Here is a 20300-nt window from a genome sequence, read left to right on the forward strand (position 1 = left end):
TCACCATTCTAATCCATCTTTAAGTATCATTTAATGTTGAGCTCTTTTTGTCCCCAAAAAAGACCCTGTTGCACATTATTTAGTAAAACTAATTAAGACACAGGGTTGTAACTTCTCTGGCAGATGACTGAGCTTCAGAAACCTGAAGAGTCTGGAAAATCATAGATGTCTGATGATGTAACCATGAGCTGGGGCTTCTATCTTGAGTGCTCTAAACAGCACGTTATGAATAAGGCCACCAATTACAGCTGTCATAAAGTAGCTTTAAAGTGCGTACGTTTTTGTGGGTGGTTTTATTTTTGGTTTGTATTTTTTGAAGAACCATTCTTACTAACAAGAAGTTCTGGATACCCAGCTACTACTGGGTACTACGTACATGCCTACGAGGTAAATGCAGGGTAAGAAGTAACACACTTGAAAGTGAACAATCATCTCACTACTCTAAAACTTACAGCTTTATTATGAAGTTGTATGTTGTATTAATCAAAATTCACTTACTAGCAAGCCCATATTTGAAAACTGTTTGGATATAGGGTTCATCCATGAATCACTATTTCCTCCTTTTAATGAGCACTAAAAAGAGAAAAAAAAAACAGACATTTTACACATCTTTTCCACTTCCTAAATTCTGTTTTATCCTTGGGATGTGAAGCGTTGAAAGAAAATCCTAATATCTGAGAAATTTATCTCTGTAACAAACTGCTTTACATTTTTGCACAGTTGGAAATGTTTATGAAATACTTTTTTTTTCTTCATAGAACCGCACATTCCTATGTATACTGAAGCAGACGACTATGCAATATGTTTAATATACTCTTTAATCCATCACAAACAAAGATCTTTCCTTGGCTTTCTTCCCATCAACATGGACTCTCTTTCAGGGGCACTGTGCAGACCTGGCTCTCAATCTGGCCTTACTGCAACATGCAGATAATCGAAGTCAAAATTGAAAACATTTAGACAGAAATGATATTGATTTAAAAAAAAAAAAACCAACAACAACAAAGAATGAAAAAAACTGCACAGTGCCTTTGGTGGTTAAAAAAAACCTTTAAGTAAGAAAAAAAATCCTGAGAATAGTTATTGCAAAATAGGAATTGTAAAACTCCAAACTACACCACAAGAGTATTTCCTTGTCCTTGGAAATTGCTCTGCTCTCACCTTTTAAGTCTGCCCTGAATACCTGATTACTAGTAGACAAAGCTCAGTCTTTCTGACATTAATAGAACATCAAATGTTACTGTTATAGAGAACTTTAACATGCATGTAAGCCTTAGAAAGCAATTCATCTGGGACTGCAGCCCAGATCCTGCTCAAGGCTGAAATTTAACCATAACAAACACAAGTCAGACCCAATTCCAACAGTCAATAGAAACCGGAGGGCATGTGCCAAAGGGATTGTGGGTTCTGAACTCCAACAGGCTATGCAAGCAGAAGAGCGGCAGCTTAACAGATGTGCCAAGAACAGAAAAGCAATAGTCCTGAGATACCTACTGCTCAGTTTCATTTAGTAATGGCTCTGCAGCCTTCATACCAATATGACACTTGTTGGCAGATCTGTTAGTCACAACAGGTGTAACACACTTGAACAAATCAAAAAAACTCACATTTTTATGCTGCTCTACTGAGCACCTTCCTAGCTGAATTCCGTACAATACCTCTTAGAAGAATTAACTATTAGAAATGCTCCAACACATCAGTCATACTGCTTTCAGACAACACTGTAGTTATGAATCATTTGAGTGTTTTACCTTCATCTGTGTTTTCTTTCCCCCTTGCCCCCAGCTTGTTGAGTTGTGGGAGGAACTGCTTCCCTGAGAGCCTGCCGTGTTCCAGACTCCTCCCTCCTCCTCCTCTTCCCAGCTGGAATGACGCGTGCCTGTCACTGGCCCATCACTCTCTCCCCAGCCATCTTGCATAGATTTAGAACCTTGATAAGAAGAAAGAAAAGCTTAAATACAAGCTCCAGTAACATGCAGCAGGTGACTAGATACTGCAACATTAGCTGAAATTTTCAGAGCGGCATAAAGTCAAAAACAGAAGTGTATTCACTCCAACAGCAGTAAAAACTTGTCTATGAACCCCATAATCCAAGAGATCTGGTGGCATGCCAGTACGTCACACTTTGCAAGGACTTTCAAGCGATATTAAATCTCTAAAAGAAATAGTGATAGACGCAAACTTCTCTCTTGCAACTTCAGCTGCATTTGGACACTTTAAAAGACAACCTATTACTTTCTCGTGTCAATGGAAGACTTCAAGGACACTTAAGAAAAAAATCCAAAGGGTGCTAAGGACTCTGGCTCAGGTGATTTGTGAGTAATTTCCTGTCTTCCTTCAAAACTGTACCACATTTCCACAACGCCAAATCCCTTCACAGAACACAGAAATGAAGAACTTAAAAGAGCAACAAGCAGAATCTGAAGGAAATGACCCAACATTGTGCTCTGACATAAGCAACACCAAAACAAGTTTAATCCCTCAAAAATCTCTTTGATTTCCGGCCTTAGCAGTAGCACTAGAAGTACTCATTAGCAGTACTGTTTAAACAGAGATATAATTGCCAGAAAGTTACAATTTCGTTATACAAACTCATGCTAAGGGCTTCTTGTCCCTGTTGCCGCCTTCTTTTGTTGTTACTCTCTAATAACAGCTGTCATGAAACTTAGAATTCTAAGTCTACTAACAAGCCAATAAGAGCCCAAATCTTTATTTTGCCCAGGGTCCAGCCATTCTCCTTCCTACAGCAACTCCTCAATCTGTGCATTTCTTCCCCGAGCACTCATCTCCTTTAGAAAGGAACTCCACCATCACCACCTTTTTCTTCACTAATCCTCCAATTGTCTGGGGTTTGAGAGTGGAAATGAGGAATAAGAATGTAGCAGGAAATCTCAATATAAATAGCAGTCAGGAAATGTAATTAATCTGTCAAGGGGAACTCTGCCTGTATTGGGCAGAAGATAAGTACAGCAGCTTTTCATGGCAATTTAAGAGCTACCTTAAACTTCACCATAAATAACAACCAAATACTTCACAGGAAACTTAACCTTTCAACACACATTTGTGTACCAAAACTCAGACCTGCTTAGGCACCATACTGGTCCAAACATAAAAATTTGCCTCTTGATCCTTTAATCATGCTACTTACACAGAAAGGGCTACAGGCTTTAACTTACTTATTTCCAGACACAGTGTTTAAATATAGTACTGTGATCCTGGTTTTAACTACACGACCAGAGAGAATTTTCTGCATTGACAGCTCTCAGGTCTAAGACACTCGAACACGAATTAGAACAGAGGTATAAAGAAGCCTTGTCAGCAGAATTCCTGCTTTATTTTCTTCGTATGTTGATTGAGAAGACACAAACAGCTACAGTAACAGAAGGAAGATGTTGAGGTACAACTAAAATTATGTTGCTATAAAAAACCCAAATACCTCCTGACAAAGAACTGCTTTGCAGTGCTGATGAAATGGTAATTAATTGAAATAATATTTCAATATTTTCAGAATATTTCAGGTCTTACACAAAACCCTTCTTTCCATGCAATGCCATCACAGAATATGTGATACAATGGAGCAAATCAACATTGCAGAGACTTTACGTCACAACTTCTCATCTTCATTTAGTTTTTTATATAAATCTATCATAATTGAAAAAACACATCAAACAAAAACACATTCCATAAAACAGCATCATACGGACATTCACATGACTTCAGTTAAGGTGAAACCTTCACACTGACTGCACAAACACCTACCACAGGAGTTAACAGTGCTGTGAATAAGGACTGCTATTTGCCAGCATTGTAGAAGAATGGGATATTATGCCAATGGCTGTCACCAGCACTAATGGCACAGTTTCTGTCTTGACCTTACCTATCCAAAGCTAAGAACAGAATATTCTCTAAGAAGCACAGCTGAGTGCTCTCCCAAGTGCTAACTTTTACTCTGCCTCACATTTCTGTACTCCAAGCAACTTTCCTAGGCTAAGCTCTACACTCTTTTGTTTGGTTGCCTGAGTCTCCCCTGTCCGACCTCTTCCTCATACAGGAAATCTACTTTTTTTACCTCATACATACAGGAAATCTACTTTCACAACCTTTTCTGCTCATTCAGTTCTCTTGGGGTTGGTTGATTTTTTTTAGTCACACCTCATCTCCCACTTCCTTCTTTGCCTCTGAACTGTAATTTTCTTGTCCAGCTGGTGCAAGTCTTTATTTCCTCTCTTTACTTTCAACCATAAATTACACCTTAGCAGGCGCTTTGCCCCAATTTCCTCTTCTAGCTTACCCAAGATATGAAATATCTCCCCTTAGTCCACTGAATAACGTAGTTTTCTCCTTTGCTCTGTCTAGGTGCCAATTAGAAAGGACTTGACATAGCATTCACAGTACACAGGAGAATGAAGGTCCCGGTTCTTACCTCTGGTGACATACTTTTAACAGCCAGCACAGGGAAAATTCCCTGTATTTTGCTCTTGCTGAGCTGGAAATAGTTTACACAAAGCACAACACATATGCTTGAGCTCCTTGGTTATGTCACCATGTGCAGACCAGCTAGGATAAGCAAGTGATTGTGTTCTTTAAAGACTATCTTAAATATTAAAAAGTCCACAGATTTTTAAAATGGATCATTAGCACCTCAGTGTCCCTTATTTTGGACACACTTACACGGCTTTTTACAAAGGAAGGAAGATGAGCCATCTAGAAAAAAGTCCAGCATCCTGAAAAGTGCCAAGTCTGTCTGTCAGGTACAAGGAGCACCACAGCCACCCAATAAACATTTCAATATATGTTACTGGAATTTTCCAGTTTTGTTTCATGAATGGCCTAATTGTTTAATTCAAGTGTGGGAAAGAGAACATGGGAGAACAGCAAAGAATCCCTACGGTGCATTTCATCCCAGACAATCAGATGCTGTAAGAGTAGCTTGTAACTGGAAAGTCTTACCACTGGTATAACCACCAAGGTTCAGAAACAGTGAGTATTTTCAACATTTCCTAATGGAAACTTAATAACCAAAAGTCACTGTCTTTGGCTATAACACTGCTATGCTGTAACAGCAGGAGATTGCTTTGTTTGTTCCACTTTCCTTATGAACAGTGAAATAAAAATTCTACCCATTTATATCAGGAATAACTTCCACACAAAGCAAACTCAATACAGCAGGATTCTAACTTCAAAGTGATTTTTTTTTTAAAAGGTTCAACAGGATTTCATTCATGGAGAAGAGTAGCTATATGCAGGCAATAACTAGAAAGTATTCAGCCATTTAGGTTAGGCCACAAGGGGAAGGTCAATTTATGAGTTTTTCACATTCATGCAGCAAAAAAAGTGTATTCAAAGGCACTTCACACACATCTATTGTGAAATGTTTCTATAAGCTCTGAATTCCCTCTCCTGATGTGATCAGAAAAGGTGATTTACCATGTAATGAGCTTGTACCTTAAGTAATGGGTGTGCAGAGAGAAGATGATGTGAGAAAAAGAATTATTTCCTTGAGCAGATGTTCTATTGCTTCAACACTTGCACAAACTGAAACTGCCCTTTCAAGCAGTTAGGTAAAGAACGTTTCCATTACCTTAAAGGTAAGTATCCAGTCATTGGTAAGCACTTAATCACTCATCAACCAAAATCTTACATTACATTCAGCATTGCTTCTAGGCCTCAGATAACAAATCCTCCATGGGTGACCTATATCAAAAAGCCAAACACTAGAAGTCTCCAGGACCACTGCAAATAAACTAGTATCTGTCCTATACTCACTAGATTTCATGGCATTCGGGGCGTTGGAAGGTGCATTCCCCCAGCCTGTTGTCGATGCTCCTGTATCATCTACTTCACCCCACCCGGGACTGGTTTCATTTGGCTCACCCCAGGCGGACGTACCATTATCTGGAGCAGGTGGAGTGCTTTTGCTCCAGACTGCACAAAGGAGAAAGAGTTTTCATTACAGACCATTTAGACAACAAACTATTTACTGCAGTGCAGCACCATGTCATTTATCTACTGCATTACTGCTGAAGACTCTGAGCTCTCAATACTGTGGGTGAAACAGAATAAAAAATTGTTCACATAACAGTTCACGGTGGGCTCTGACCTTCAGGTAGGAAAAGAAAGAACACAGTAATGAATAATATTCTTCTCTCAGGTTAAATATGAACCTAACCCTATTTTATCTTCTGGTGAACTTCTTTTAACTGAAAGCACCAGACCATTTGGGTTTTCATACACTGAAGAACAACTAAGAGCATAACAGTATACCTTATTTATTTCCAGGCCATGCAGGGTTGATTTCTTGATTATTTTTTTAATCATTATTTCAAAGAAGAAAATACCTTGCTAAATATTCTTCACCACACAGGAGAACCAAATTGAGCTAAGAAACTAAAGCACATGCTCATTCAATGTCAGCTGCTATTAACTATGTTTCAAAGGAAACTGTTTTTGACTTGAAACAAAGAGATTTTTTCCCTGTTTCTTTCGTTAATTAAACACAAATTCTCTAAGAATTCAACCCTTCTCAGATACGTTTTTTTTTGTTTTTTTTTTTTTAAACTGGCAAGTTGCCCAATGTTCAGATCAAAGTTACTAAGACACAATAAGCAGAAGACTGTTTGATTCAAATTAACGACACTTAAACTCAGGACCAAAACATTCAAGAAATGGTTTTTCATTATGAAATAATGCTATTAGTTGTAGGCTACAAGTGTAACTCTTATGCGTAAGGGTTACGATCGTATAAAGAAATCTGCTGAAGAAAGAAATGAGTACCTGATGCTTGGGATTTGCTAGTCATTGGAGTAGGCAGGCTCTGTTCCCGTGAGGCCTGTCCTCCTTGTGAGTTCTTGTCCCACAGGTTCACATTCTTGTAGTTATAACTACTAGGATCTCCCCATGCTGAAGTGCCATCATCAATATCCATTTTTCGACTGATTGACTGTGGAGAAGGTTCTTCCCAGCCACTAGGCTCCTCGTCTTTGGGGGCAGCTGGTTGTGGTCCGCTGTTCCAGTTTGGGTTTGAAGGTCGCCCATTACTTGGAGTTTGTGGAGGTGGACCCCAGGAACCAGAAGTCTCCTGCTGTGGCTGCTGTTGCTGCTGCTGCTGCTGCTGCTTGTTCCAGGAGTTGGGCTGTCGACCCGTCTCGTTCCACGTTGAATTTCTTTTACAATCATCCCAACCACCCTTTGAAGCAGAGCCTGTATTTGCACCGTTACCCCAAGTTCCAATCTCATTTTGCCCACCTTCACCCCAACCAGATGCTGGCTTATTTCCCGCACTTTCCCAGTTGCTGTTTTTTGCTTGGTCAACTTCCTCTCCCCAACCGTTCTTTCCAGAAGACCATCCTTGATTAGGCTGCCGTCCACCCCACCCCTGATCCTTACTAGAACTGTCATTCCAAGATGATGATGATTTCTCTTCTTGTCTTCCCCCTCCCCAATTAGATGAATTGGGGTTCTTATAGTCACTCCATCCTCCAGTATTTTTGGGGTCCTTCCACTCTGTTGGGGTTGAGAGCTCACCCCATCCAGACTTGATTTGATTGCTTTGGCTGGGTACATCGCCCCAGCCCCCTGAGTTCTTTGTCTGTGTGGCAGAGCTCTCCCACCCCTCAGTTCCTTTATCAGACTTCCCCTCGGGCCGTGGCATCTCTTCAATATCCCATACGGTATCTTGCTTAATTTGAGTTTGGCCCCAGCCAGTGTTTGAAAGCACTCGGGGGTCCAAATCAGTCCTGCTCAGCAAAGTCTGCAAGACTGCCTGGCAATCAGGATGTGTAGGCCTGTATGATCGGCGTCCAGAATTGTGACTGTCACTACTTCCTGCTTTGTGGTTGCTTCCAGTGCTTTGACCTCCAACCTCACTTCCTGCGGAGCTGGAAGATCTTCCCCAACAGGGAGCCTGGGAATTGCCTTGGTTTTCAGGAAGAGGGTGGCCTTTTTGATTGTCCCATGCTCCAGTGCTAGAATTTGGTTGGTTTGGACCACTCCATTCTCCAATCTTCAGTTCATCAGACCCAGACAGCTGTTTCCATTCTCCCTGAGAGACCCCAGATGTCAATTTGTTCCCTTCACCCCATTTGCTTTCATTTGCATGCTGAGGGCCAAAGTTCCAAGACCCACCACCCGTAGACCGGTTATTGTTATCCCAAGAATCGTTTCTTGACCCATTAGGTTTTTGAACAGAAGCTCCTTTCCAGGAGTCCTCCCTATCCTTTCCATTGTTCCCATGGTTTCCAGAATTGCTCTGTCCAGAGACTGTGTCAGTTCCAGAAGACCCCCTAGCTGTACCCCAAGATCCAACACTCCCAGTCTTTCTTTCTCCAGTGCTTTGTGAAGGGGTGTCAGTGCTCCTGGAAGGGTTCCCCAAGCCCATTTCAAAGGGCATTCCCTTATTCTCCATAGGGTTTGGTGAACTTAAGTTCAAGGAGTTAGTGTTTCCATTTTTTGGTCCATCAGTGTTATGAATTTGAGCCTGTTCTCTGCCAGAGACAAAGTTAACACCCGCATTTTCCATCTTTGACTGCTGTTCCCTAGAGGTCTGACCTACTGTGCTAATCTGTGCACTGGAGCTACCACTATCAGATTCCGAAGTCCCTTTCCTAGAATTGCCTTCTTGGACCAGAGCTGGCCAAGCAGACGGGTTGCTATTTGGGTTAAAGTTGCTGAAGCCAGAACCAGAACCAATTCTATCTTGTCCAGTCAAGTTTCTCCAATTACTTAGTCCATTGTTACTCTCGGCAGCAGGGTTGGAAGATTGAACAGATTTAGCCTTGGGATCAGATTTCCAGGCCCCAAGATTACATTCATTTCCAGCGCTTCCAGACTGGCACTGGCTTCCTTTTCCTTTGTTACTAGTGGTGCTTCCTGGCAGAGTGTTCTTCTCCAAGCCAGGGTTCGAGGCACTGTTGTTATCGGTGGTGTTTTCGGAAGAAGACTCAGCATCTTTGCTGGCAATACAAGGCCACTCTTCCATGTCAGACCCGTCTACAATCACCTTGTCCCAGATGTGAGTTGGGTTGGCGTTGGTGCCGCTGTTGGAGGAGGCTCCAGGACCCCAAGTGGAATTTGCATAATTTGAAGCAGCAGCACCTCCAATTGTTGAATCTAAAAAGAAGAAAAAAAGCATAAAAAAGACCCCAAAAAACCATTAATACTCAATACTGTCTACAAACACTGAACATCACATTTTTGATACCACTTACTATTGATTCTATTAATACATTAATCCTTCTCTCATATACGTGTAATGAAGTTGCTTAGGAAGAACAAGAGACTGGAAAACAATATTAAATATACAGATTAAAAATGTGTTTTAAGAAATTCCCCAGAAGCAATTTGTGGGCATGTGAATCCATGGTTAAGTCTCTCTGTGGCTTACAGTCCAGCTGATTCAAGTTCAACAGTGATTGCAACTCACTAGGTGAACCTGCTTGGTCAAACTGGCACTGGTGGTGGACTTTTCAAAAACAGGTAAAATCATACAATGCACAGAGCAAGAATATGTATGTGCACACTTTTAGTCATGCATGTTTGCACAGTCGAGTAGGAGACTGACAGCTACATGACGGTGTTCAAGAAGCATCTGGACAATGTTCTCAGAGATATGGTCTGATTTTTGGGTGATCCTCTGTGGAGCCAGGAGTTGGACTCAGTGATCCTTATGGATCACTTCCAACTCAGAATACTCTATGATTCTACAACTGATTCAAAAAAGAGACCAGTATTTCTGACAGGTGAAAAGGTAAAAAATGAAAAACAAAGAAGGAACATAAAGCTGAAGAAGTATATCCTTTGGCTTCAGGTACATCTTTTTTGAAGTGGATTTTGCTGGAAAAGTTTCTTTTCAAAGTAAATCAGTTTGTGGTTTTGTGAAAAACAGAATCAATCTTTCCACCACTAGCCAAAAGCTAACAAGATATCAAACATTTCCTCCTCTCTCTTACCCGATCTACTCCAAATCTGCCAAGTTCCAACAGCCCTTTAACTAAGTCAACTGTATTCACAAACTCAACAGAAAACAGTTAACTTTTTGCTAACACTGCATTGTACAGGGTGACCTCCAAGTCCAATAGCTCTTACAGTCAGTTAAAGAAAATGGCAGGATAAATGATTAAGGAATAGGACTACAATGTCAAGGTATTTGCATACAGTTTTAAAGCACACAAATTAACAGTGTCACAATGAAGTCTATATCAGTGCTAACAGCATGTTTGCACATGTACAGATAGTTCTCACTATCAATTTAAGAAGTCAAGCTCTCCCCCTTCCACCCAAAGTCACCTTCGCTCACCTAAATAATTTCATTTCAATTCTACTTATATCATGTTCTCTCTATATAGTGTCATTTGTATTACAAATATGTAGAAAAGTAAAAGAACTCAAAACTACCCACAAATTCTTTGTAACAAAGACTGAACACTCTCCCTTCTACAAACTCACACTGAACACTAATAAAGTTATAATGACTTATAAAAAAAGGTGATTTTTTAAAGTATACTGTTACATATTCAAGAGTAAAGACCAACATTTCTGATTACTATTAGCTATAATGGAAGCTTTCAAATGTGATGAACTGAAGTCTGCCTTCATCCATTAATCCTGGGCCACCAAAATCCAAAAAAATCATGCAGTTCCCATGCACATTCTGCTCCTTCTGTTATTTCAATGTCAATTACAAACTTCAGAAGAGCAAGGAAGTGCGATTCTAGAGGTATTTATTCCTGGCTATCCTTTTAATACAGTGAGTAACCTCATCCTTCCCTCTTCATTTTTTTTTTTTTCCAATTAAAAAAATTTCTGATTGGACTGATGGACAGAGAAAGACAAGTTCAAGAAACAGCAAGGTTTTCTGAATGTAGCAAAGACTCAGCAAACAAATGTAAATGCAGAGCTGCCCACGCCAAGATCTTTATGTAGGTGATTCCAACAAGTATTTCACATTTCATTTCTGTGAAGATATCCTGATAGTATTAAGATAGGGATGCTTCCTAACACAGTATACTAGAACACAATTTAATGGACTATTTTAATTAAACAGCCTTCTGCTAATTGGACAGTGGCAACAAATTATCAATCTACAGTTCTGCCCTCATAAGTCTGCATAGGGGTTCTTGGTTCTTAAGCAGACTTGTCCATAATAACAAACGTGCTGAAGATGAACAAGCTTCTGATCTGACTACAATGAATAAAGTTACCAGCTAATGTTCACTTTTAAGGGTGAAAATATGGAACTGAAAGAAGTGGAAGTATTGAAATGGAGTCCTGAAACAAAGATTCAGTTTTGCTGCAAGAGACCACCTGGTGATTCCTGGAGGATATTTTGATGACTGAAAGATGTTTGGCTAATAGAATTTAAGCTTTGTTTTCAAAAAATGTCTTGCACATTCTGAACAGGACTTGTAGTAGGAAAATGATATACAACCCTCTACCACACAGCACTGCTACAAGACAGTAGTACACTTGGCAAACAGAAGTCATCTTACATGGGATTAGAGTTTTACCATCTTACACTGCATTCTGGTAGGAAAATTCTGGTAGGAAAACATATATGTGAAGAAGGATTAGGTCTTGACCCTCTGTATTAATAATTGCTCTTGGTGTAGATGTTCAGTTCTGTTTATTTTCCTTCGTTCTGTACAGAAGCTGCACTGCTACAGGGCAGCAAAGTAATAATTTTTTTATTTTTTTTTTAATGGATCAGTTAGTGGCAATTGAAGGCTTCACCAACACAACCTATAGCTCCTTGGTGAATTTAACAATGAGAAGGATTAGCTAAACTATTTTCTCCTAGGGGAATATGCTCTTTTTTTTTGGTGTGTGTGTGGGGGGGATGAGTTCATCATAATACATGTCTGCTTGACAAATCTAGGTCCAAATCTGACACACAATTTGTAAACAGCGAGGATCTCAGAAGGAATTAGTGACAGGAGAGGCACAGCAACACCATACCTCTATAAGCAATTTCCTGAAGCCTTTTAAGTGTAGCAGCACTAACCTTCCTCTTAGACAGCTGCTCATTTCCAGTCCTGTGCCACACCTGCTCCCATGTGCTATCATCTGTGTTGCTACTAACTGTCAGTGAGCTCAACTGGGAAATTATCCAGACTGAAATGAGCGTTAAACAACAACCTAGGTTAATTTTAATCCAAGTCAGCTCCTCAGCCCAGATACTATGTTATGCTGGAGAAGTGTGTTAGGATGGGGTGAGGCAAGTCTGAAGGGCACAGATAAAGATCTCGGCAACACTCCAGACTTGCACCAGATTAAAGGAAATAACCATAGGCATAAAAGTTGCCACAATCAATAGAATACAACTATATAACATAATCTCAGTAATTCCCTTAATGCTGAAATATGAGAATTTGTAAAATTTGAGGTCAGTCTCAAAAACAATTAACAGCTGTTCAACACACAATAACTACACAGAACTTAAGAAGTGTCTAAAATACTTCAGATTGGTCTTAATGCAGTTCATTCCAAATTTAAAAAAATGGCTGTTGGAAGAAATGAGAAATTCTGAGTATTTTCAGAAAGTTTCACTACTGTAATTGTCTCCTTTGTCAGTCTATCACTGTGACTGTATGCTAATGCTGACATAATGCTAGGATTTTATACCTAAAGTGTGAAAACTCTGGGGTGTTCTTTTTCTTTTCCCACCATTCCTCTTCCCCTTCAAAAACAGCCATCTCTAACTGATACATTTTTAAACCCATTAGCTAACACTGTTCTGTTTTAGCTTAAAACTTGCCCACCATTAAACAGGGAACATCAGATATGAGACAAAAAAATCTGTCAAGCAGTGATTCACTACAAAGGAATTCAAGCGTGGAAGAAGCAAAACAAACTAAATTATTCATTTTCCAAGAAAACTTTTTTAATAAAAACAAAATCATCTCACCTAGCTTACTACATTCCAGAACTCCAAGTCACCTCAGAGTTCATCTTTTTGTGGACTGCAGAGAACTAAAAAGTTTATGCTCTCAATGATGAGTAAAGTAACCCACTCTGTTGGGGCTTTCAAAACAGACATAAGGGTAGCATTTTTCCTTTTCCTTTAAATCCTGATTGTTAGAACTGAAGTTGTCCTTGAATTCTCACATCAACTAAGTCTTTCTTTAGAAGGCAGATATCCCAAGTGGACTTTTTCTATTATTAAAAGTTAAGAAGGAAATATTACTGTTTCTACAATCCCTCAAGCCGCTAAAATAATCAAGAGCAGTCATTAATTTTCCTGTGCTCACAAAAAAATCTTAAAATCAACATACTGCCCCTAACTCAAAGTGATCAGAAAAGCAAAAGCAAGATACTAGTTAAGTATTTTTTAAATACCTAGGATGTGTTTTAGGGAAAACTACTGTAAAAAGGCTTATCTAAGGAGTAATTCAAGAAGATTACTAAAAAAGAAGAAAAAACCTCAGGAGCAGAGGGCCCACCTTGCTATTTTTTCCAGAAGATTCAGTACCTTTTATTTGCTAACCTGGCACCTATATGAACTTACTGTAAAATTCTGATTCCTGTTTTACTAGGACATATTAAGAAGTGATAACAGAGGAAAAGCATCAAATAAACCTTAGAAGATATTAAGAACTACTCAATGGCAGCTATCAAATGCTACCTATTTATCCCTGTTTTATTCACCTTGCTGTGGTCCAAAGAGCCCTATTAGCACCCAATTCAAACCACTCAAAACATGCATTATCTTAAAAAAATAAATAAATCACCTTTCTGGTTCCAGACCGTAGTAAAAATTGCATACAATGCTGTTGACAGGAAAAGAAAAGTGTACATGCTAAAACAGTAAGACTCAGCTTTCCAAAATTATTGTGCACAACTTCAGTGATCCCTTTTCTTACGAGTGTACACTCACACCACTATGTAATGCCACTATTATTATTCACCTGTTGCAGTCCCACTGTCGCTCTGCAGCAGTGCTCCTGTCACTGGTTGTGCGTTGTTTGGGTTTGCTCCTGGTGCTGTCGGGGGAGGAGGCCCTGCTCCACCCCCAAGGAGCATACAGGATGGTGGAGGGGGCTGCCCACGTTTCAGTAACACTTTGTGGTCCTGCTGGCAACGGAATCGCGGCGGCACCTCCCGAGGCATGTAGCGGGCGGCGCTTGGCGGTTGTCCGTTCGGCACTGCCACCCTTTTGGCATTGTTGCCACCATTGACTGGTGGCGATGGAGAGTTGCCAATTGGGCTGGCAGCCACTGGTTGGCTTAAACTTGGTTTCGTCACTTCGGGCACTGAAAAACAGGAAAAAATCAAAGTTAGGAATTTTTCCAATTAAACCTGTGTTAGCTACAAGATGTCACTGCAACTCTTTTCTAATGCCATTCTTCTCTAAAATGCAATGCAGCTTCAACCTTATACAAATAACATTTAATTGGAACTCTGCCCTTGGCAAGCCTCTCAAAGTATTTTATTTATTTATTTATTTTAAAGTAATAGTGGTAAATGATAACACCCCAGGGCAGGACAAGGTTGAAAAGATGTCATACATAACCTTTTTTTCCCCTTCTCTTCCCCATCTTCAACTGGTTTTAGAATTGCTGTGCATCACCCTTACTGGAGACCTGAAATCAGATTCTAAGTTTTGCTTGCTTTGGCCACTGCTAGAACACAGAGCAAAAGACCATCTTCAACAATTGAGAATTAACAAGTCTGAGTGCTCTAATCTGCTCTAAAATAAGGCAGTAATATTTTACTCTTATTCAAAAAGAAGTCCTATGTTCAGCATTTGTATTAGGCCTGCCTAATAAGTTTACCACCTGGTCACCAGATGCCCCTATAAGCAAGGACAAGCTGCTTCTAAAGGCTATTGTGCCTTAGAGGAAAGTGAAAATGCAGACAAATCCTTGAGAAACCAATACTGTCCAGAATGGGGGGGAGGAGAGTGGGTTTGTGTCCCCTTAATAACACTCTCCCTGTGCTTTCTGAAATACTGCAGAAGAAAATCAGGTATTGCCTTAGTCATGCACCTGCAATAACTCACTAACAGAGCAGATTCCAAAGACAAGGAAAATTTAATACATCTGCTCTAGCCTCTGCTGGAGACTAATATGAGAAAGGCATGCTCAGCAACTCCTCCCCACCAAAGTGAGAATTATCAGCAAAACTTCTGCTCTTACAAAAGAGAGATCAAAACCAGGGAATCCCTCTCTTGCAGCTGTGCCCCCACATATTGTTTTGATGAGCACTTTCTGACTTCTCTATATAGGTTGCTTTCTTTGCTCCTAAGCAAAAAAAAAAAAAAAAAAAAAAAAGTATTGTCAGCTGTAAAATCAAGCTACTATCTTCGCTCTTCTCTGCCATTTCTTTTCAATGGCAATTTCCTCACACAATTTTTAGAAAGCTGACATACATCACTTTCTGATCAGCTAAATAAGCTAAACATTCAAGATGTTAGTTCTTCAGTTCAGCCTTATCTTTCTGACTTTTAGGTACTTGGACTTCATTATCCCTTAATTAATTTTCCAGAAACAAGCCGTTTATGCTCGTTTCAGTATGTCACCGCATGCAGTACTTTCCTTGTCTTCCATTCCATTTACATAGTAGGTTTCAGTTTTCAGTTACTCATCTAAAAACTCTGTAAATTTGAAAGTCAGGCTAAATATTTAGCAGCCTATTTTATCTACAACCACCGTTTCCACTTCTAGTATTCTGATGCTGACAAGATGGATAGTTTTAGTTTCTTCATTGTATTCCTCTTAGCTTTTCTCTCTTCCAAATGCTCTCTTTGAGTACTTCATCCATAACTGTAACTCCCCTTCCTTTTCCAAAGGCTCAAGTCAATATGAATACTCTTTAGGATTAAACAAAGACTCCTACCTTTGGTTTTTTGATCTGTGACCTGCAAAGTAAGAGCAAGAATGTAAATACAGTTTTAAGAACCTCAAAACAAACATTCAGCAGGTCGCACTAAATCCTGAATTTATAAGCACAAGATTGGTATATGCTGAAAGAAAATAATCAGCTGATGAACTGCAAGCATCAGAACTACTTATGTCTTATATACAAATTGTGAAGAACAACACAGTTCCTGGAATACCTTCATCTCACACAAAATCATCTGGCATAAACATAGATTACAGTATTCCTGAGTTTTAGTATTCACCCCCTTCCTCTTACCAACCACTTACTTGTAAAGCACAAATAAGCTCAATGCTGATTTGTGAAGCACAAATAAACCTGAGCTATTTAACATTACAGTTTCTTCAGATTGTGCACATTAAATATTGTAGTTAAAGCGCAACAAAACCTACCCTCTATCCAAGTATACCTACAGCAGATTGTTGGGGCTAGCAACAGAATTCCCACAGGGTTGCTGCATGTGAGAGTACCAATCTGTCTCTGCCACCTTCCCTTTCACTTTTCCCATAGCATCTCCTCCAAGGAGACAGAAGGTTTGTTGTTTCAATTACAAGACATACTAGAAATACCTATAAAGCATCAGGCTTCAACATCTCCTGGATGCAAGTAGTTGATTGTTGAAGTGAGCCATCATGCTGACCAATGCACTCAATGTGTCTTTTTGCTGTACTTCTACGTTCTTACAGCATAGCAGATTTCAAGCTACAGTAGACACAAGCATATCACTGGCATATTCTCTGGAATCATGTGAACTGTGGCATGTTTTGATCTTATCGATCATGAGTTCCACTACACAATAATGGAAAAACCCTAAAGATCATCATGTGTCAGGCTCTATGACACCTGTACCGAAAAAGAAATTGCTGAGCTAGTCCATAACTCTGGAAAGCACACGGGGACAGTATAGAATAATGAAAGCACAAGTAAAAAGCAGTTTACTGTTTAAGCCAACCAAGCCAGAACCCTTTTGTACAGTAAAGAATAAAAAGACAAACTGAATTGCTGTGACATCGTTTACTTCACAAAGGTGAGGAGCGCAATATGCAAAGTGAAATATTCACTAAAATATAAACCAAATTCAAACATCCTAACTTCAGATTTATGCAGCTCTTCTAAGATACCAGCAATGCACCTGGACCAAAAACATGTCCGTACTGTGCCAGATGTCAGTTTTCACTTCTTTTATGAAACATCCCATGCGTGTGAAACCATATCTGCCTCTAGAGCAGTTGAAATTCTGTTAAGCACTTAAGTGACTATTATGTTTCATTACTAAAGGAAGGTGAAATGGAAGAAAAGAATTCATGATACCAGTGCTGTAATGCTGATAGGTTTCCTATGGTAAGAGTAAACACGACCTGTAAATAACTTGTCTACTTGGAAGAACACCACTTCACCAGATGTTCAGAAAATCCTAACTTATAACCACAGCTGTCTTAGATTAAAAAAATTCTTTTGCCTGTGTTACGTCCATACCAGTCAAAACTATCTGGTTTTGTCATTTTTCAGATCCAGAATACAGAAGCTGAGAAAGCGACTGTGTGTCTCAGACTTACAGCCGTCGTCTCTCTGTGGGAAACCTGCGAGCACTGGCAGGACGGGGCCAATCTCAGCCTCCTGACAAGCTACCAAAAAGCCCCTGGGACACAAACCACAGAAATTCAGCCTATGAATCTGCTTGCATAACCTTCAGTGATTTTCATCTTTTTATTTTGTTAAGTTTCTAAAGATCCAGACAGAAATGGCTGTTTCATGTTATATAAACCCTATCTGAATGAGGTACGCCCCCAAATCACTGCTGGTGACCACCACCACAGTCACCAAGAATGGACACACACACATTTATGTTCTGCATATACTCCCAGCTGTCTTCAAGTATTACTCTTACACTTGGTCTCCAGGAGATTAACTTATTTTTGGTGTTTACCTTTTCCCAGATTTTGGCATAGTATCTTTACATTCAATCATAGCAAATAAAGTGGTGGATGAGGGACCACACAGGAAAGCTGGCAAATCTCCTTTGTATTCTAAGTACTGATTCCTCTGTAAACACTCTCAGCACTATTATCAACACTATCAGTACAACCTTTCCAAGTTTTTGTTGTGTGGAGTAGTAGCATATAATCCTCAAATCACTACCCTTTACTCACAAGCCTCTGCACCTCCTGGTTCCTACGCAGCTGAAAACACACCATCTATTTTTATTTCATGCTTGAACATAAAACAGCAGCAACACTGAAGGAAAAAAGACAGATGCTGAAGAAACCTTATTCTGTAATTACTGATTTTCTGCAGTATTACTGGGGATGCATCATCATGACACTGTAATAAGGACAACAGAAATACACCCGTTTATCTGCACCAATTCTAAAATGATACACTTAAACTGGTGAAAAAAAAGTCAGAATTAAATAAAAGCTAAAACGAGCAATAACTGGCACCACAGAATCAGTATCAGCTGTTCTTAACACAAAGCTACATAACCTAGCAGGAAAAGAGTAATGCCTAGAATGTGAAGTGTCCTAAAAAACAAGGATTGAGAGTAAAGCACTCTGCTTTCAATTTCACATTACTGCTGAGGTTGGGAAGCACAGCCTCTGGAGATGTGACAGCCTGTAGTGGTTCTCCCTCAACCTGCGTGTCTTCCAGCTCAAAGCAAATTATCAAACCCAAGTTGCTCAGGGCCACGTCCAACTTGTTTCTGAGCATCTCCAAAGAACCACAACTCCTCCAGCAAACTTGTTCTAGTGGTTGACCACTCACACATGCTCACAAAAATATCCCCCCGTGATTAAGCAGAATTTCTTGTATTTCAGTTCGTGTTTTCCTCCTCATGTTCTATCTTGTGTGCCACTGAGAAGGGCCTGGCTGCATCTTCTCTATTCCCTCCCACCAAATATCTACATGCGCTTCCCTGTGCCTCCTCTTCCCCAGGTTGAGCAGTTCCTGCTCACTCTGCCTCCCCTCATTTGTCAGGTACCTGAGTCCCTTTATGAACTCTGAGACCCTTTGCTGATTACACACAAGGATGCTTACAGCTGTCCTGGACTGGGACGCCCAAAACAAGATGTAGAGGACTTAAGTAAAAAGCACATTACAAAGTTGCAAGAGCTGTTGAGTTCACACTTTAGGTTAATCCCTGGTATGATCTACTACATTTTTAACAAAAGAGAGGTTTTTTTGAACAAACTCAAAGTGTTCAATCTCATCTGTTGAGCATAAACAATTTTCAGTGATTCTTCAAGAATCTCCGCTTTAACAGAACTGTTACAGAGAAAATGTAAAATGTAAATGATACGTAGCAAAAAATAAAACCAACTTCAACAGAAATATTTCAAACAACCTTTTCTAAGAATTCGTAGCGTTCCCATCCCCAAACACCTCCAAACACTGTGAAATGCACAGTCTGAGTGCCCATATTCAGTTACATTAATTAAATACTTCTTATCACAAAACCAATCACTTTTTCTTCACCTGACAAACCAAAGAGAAAAAATACCAAAGTTTACTAAAAACTGAAGTTCAAGACAAATAATGCAGAAAATCCTTAATGAAGCATTACTATAACTTATACAAGAGGTTTTATTCTCAAATACAAGCAATTAATGTTAACGTACAAATTAATTAATTACGTGTGTGTGTGTGTGTGTGTGTATATATATATACACACATACATGTATATATATATATAAATAAAAAATAAAGATATCAATCTTACCGGCCCCTACACTATTTACACTCTACTTGGACTGAAGAACTCAAATATCAACACCTACCTTCTGAGCAGATTCCTTCTTTTTCTTATCCTCCTTCTTCCTTTTCTTGTCTTCCATTAACTGTTCTTCCCTTTCTTGCTCCTTCTCTCTGCCAAAAAATGAATATAAACACTATGAGCACTTCCAAGTTCTGTGTGATCCACACGTATTATATACCTCTTCCCCACAAGAAAAGACGTCAAGACAGCAGATTCTTCTGATCATCACACTTCATTTGCATTGAAGGTTTCAGCCTGAGATCAGAAAAGCACCTTCTAGTTCAGTGAGGCCACGATTGTGAAACTTATTGCAAAAAGTAAAAGTCCTTTATTTGGATCAGGCCTCTTCTAGCGGTACCCTATGTGAATTAACTACATCTGATACTAAAAATTCCTTCGAGGCATTTTGGCCAAAGCACATTTTTAATTAGTTTGTACTATTATTTAATGAAGTCTCGTGTATCTTTTCATATGGCAAAAAAGGGAAGCAGTGATTTAAATAAGATGGTTTGGTTTGATATGACATTTGTCTTCACAAGGGGAAGAGATTATTCCCTTCCCTGTAGCTATGCCACTTGTAAGAGAGTAGAAGTGTCATATCAAATCAAAACCATAATTTACTAGACAAATCACCAAGTTAATTTCTAGCCTATTGTACCCAGCCAGATAGTTT

General features: G+C 39.5%; 1 protein-coding gene across 50 annotated transcripts in view; it reads right to left on the reverse strand.

The window, feature by feature from the left end:
• The window catches only part of TNRC6B (trinucleotide repeat containing adaptor 6B), a 134547-nt gene that overhangs the window by 37879 nt on the left and 76368 nt on the right, over positions 1 to 20300 (reverse strand). For 37 of the 50 annotated variants that reach the window (XR_014934892.1, XR_014934880.1, XM_085517112.1 and 34 more), the window contains 7 exons: positions 19650 to 19737; positions 15832 to 15853; positions 13902 to 14246; positions 6775 to 9108; positions 5767 to 5925; positions 1752 to 1930; positions 499 to 573 (listed from right to left, as the gene is read on the reverse strand). Coding sequence is in view for 48 of the 50 variants with exons in the window: in XM_085517112.1 (XP_085373238.1) it covers positions 499 to 573; positions 1752 to 1930; positions 5767 to 5925; positions 6775 to 9108; positions 13902 to 14246; positions 15832 to 15853; positions 19650 to 19737 (3202 nt within the window). In the remaining 2 variants the exon portion in view is untranslated. The remainder of the gene's footprint in view (positions 1 to 498; positions 574 to 1751; positions 1931 to 5766; positions 5926 to 6774; positions 9109 to 13901; positions 14247 to 15831; positions 15854 to 19649; positions 19738 to 20300) is intronic. The other 13 variants (XM_085517269.1, XM_085517260.1, XM_085517250.1 and 10 more) reach the window with 3 other exon arrangements.

The sequence above is a fragment of the Coturnix japonica genome, chromosome 1 (genome assembly GCF_054131305.1).
Source record: "Coturnix japonica strain WE chromosome 1, WE-NBRP24, whole genome shotgun sequence".
Taxonomy (NCBI): Eukaryota; Metazoa; Chordata; class Aves; order Galliformes; family Phasianidae; genus Coturnix; species Coturnix japonica.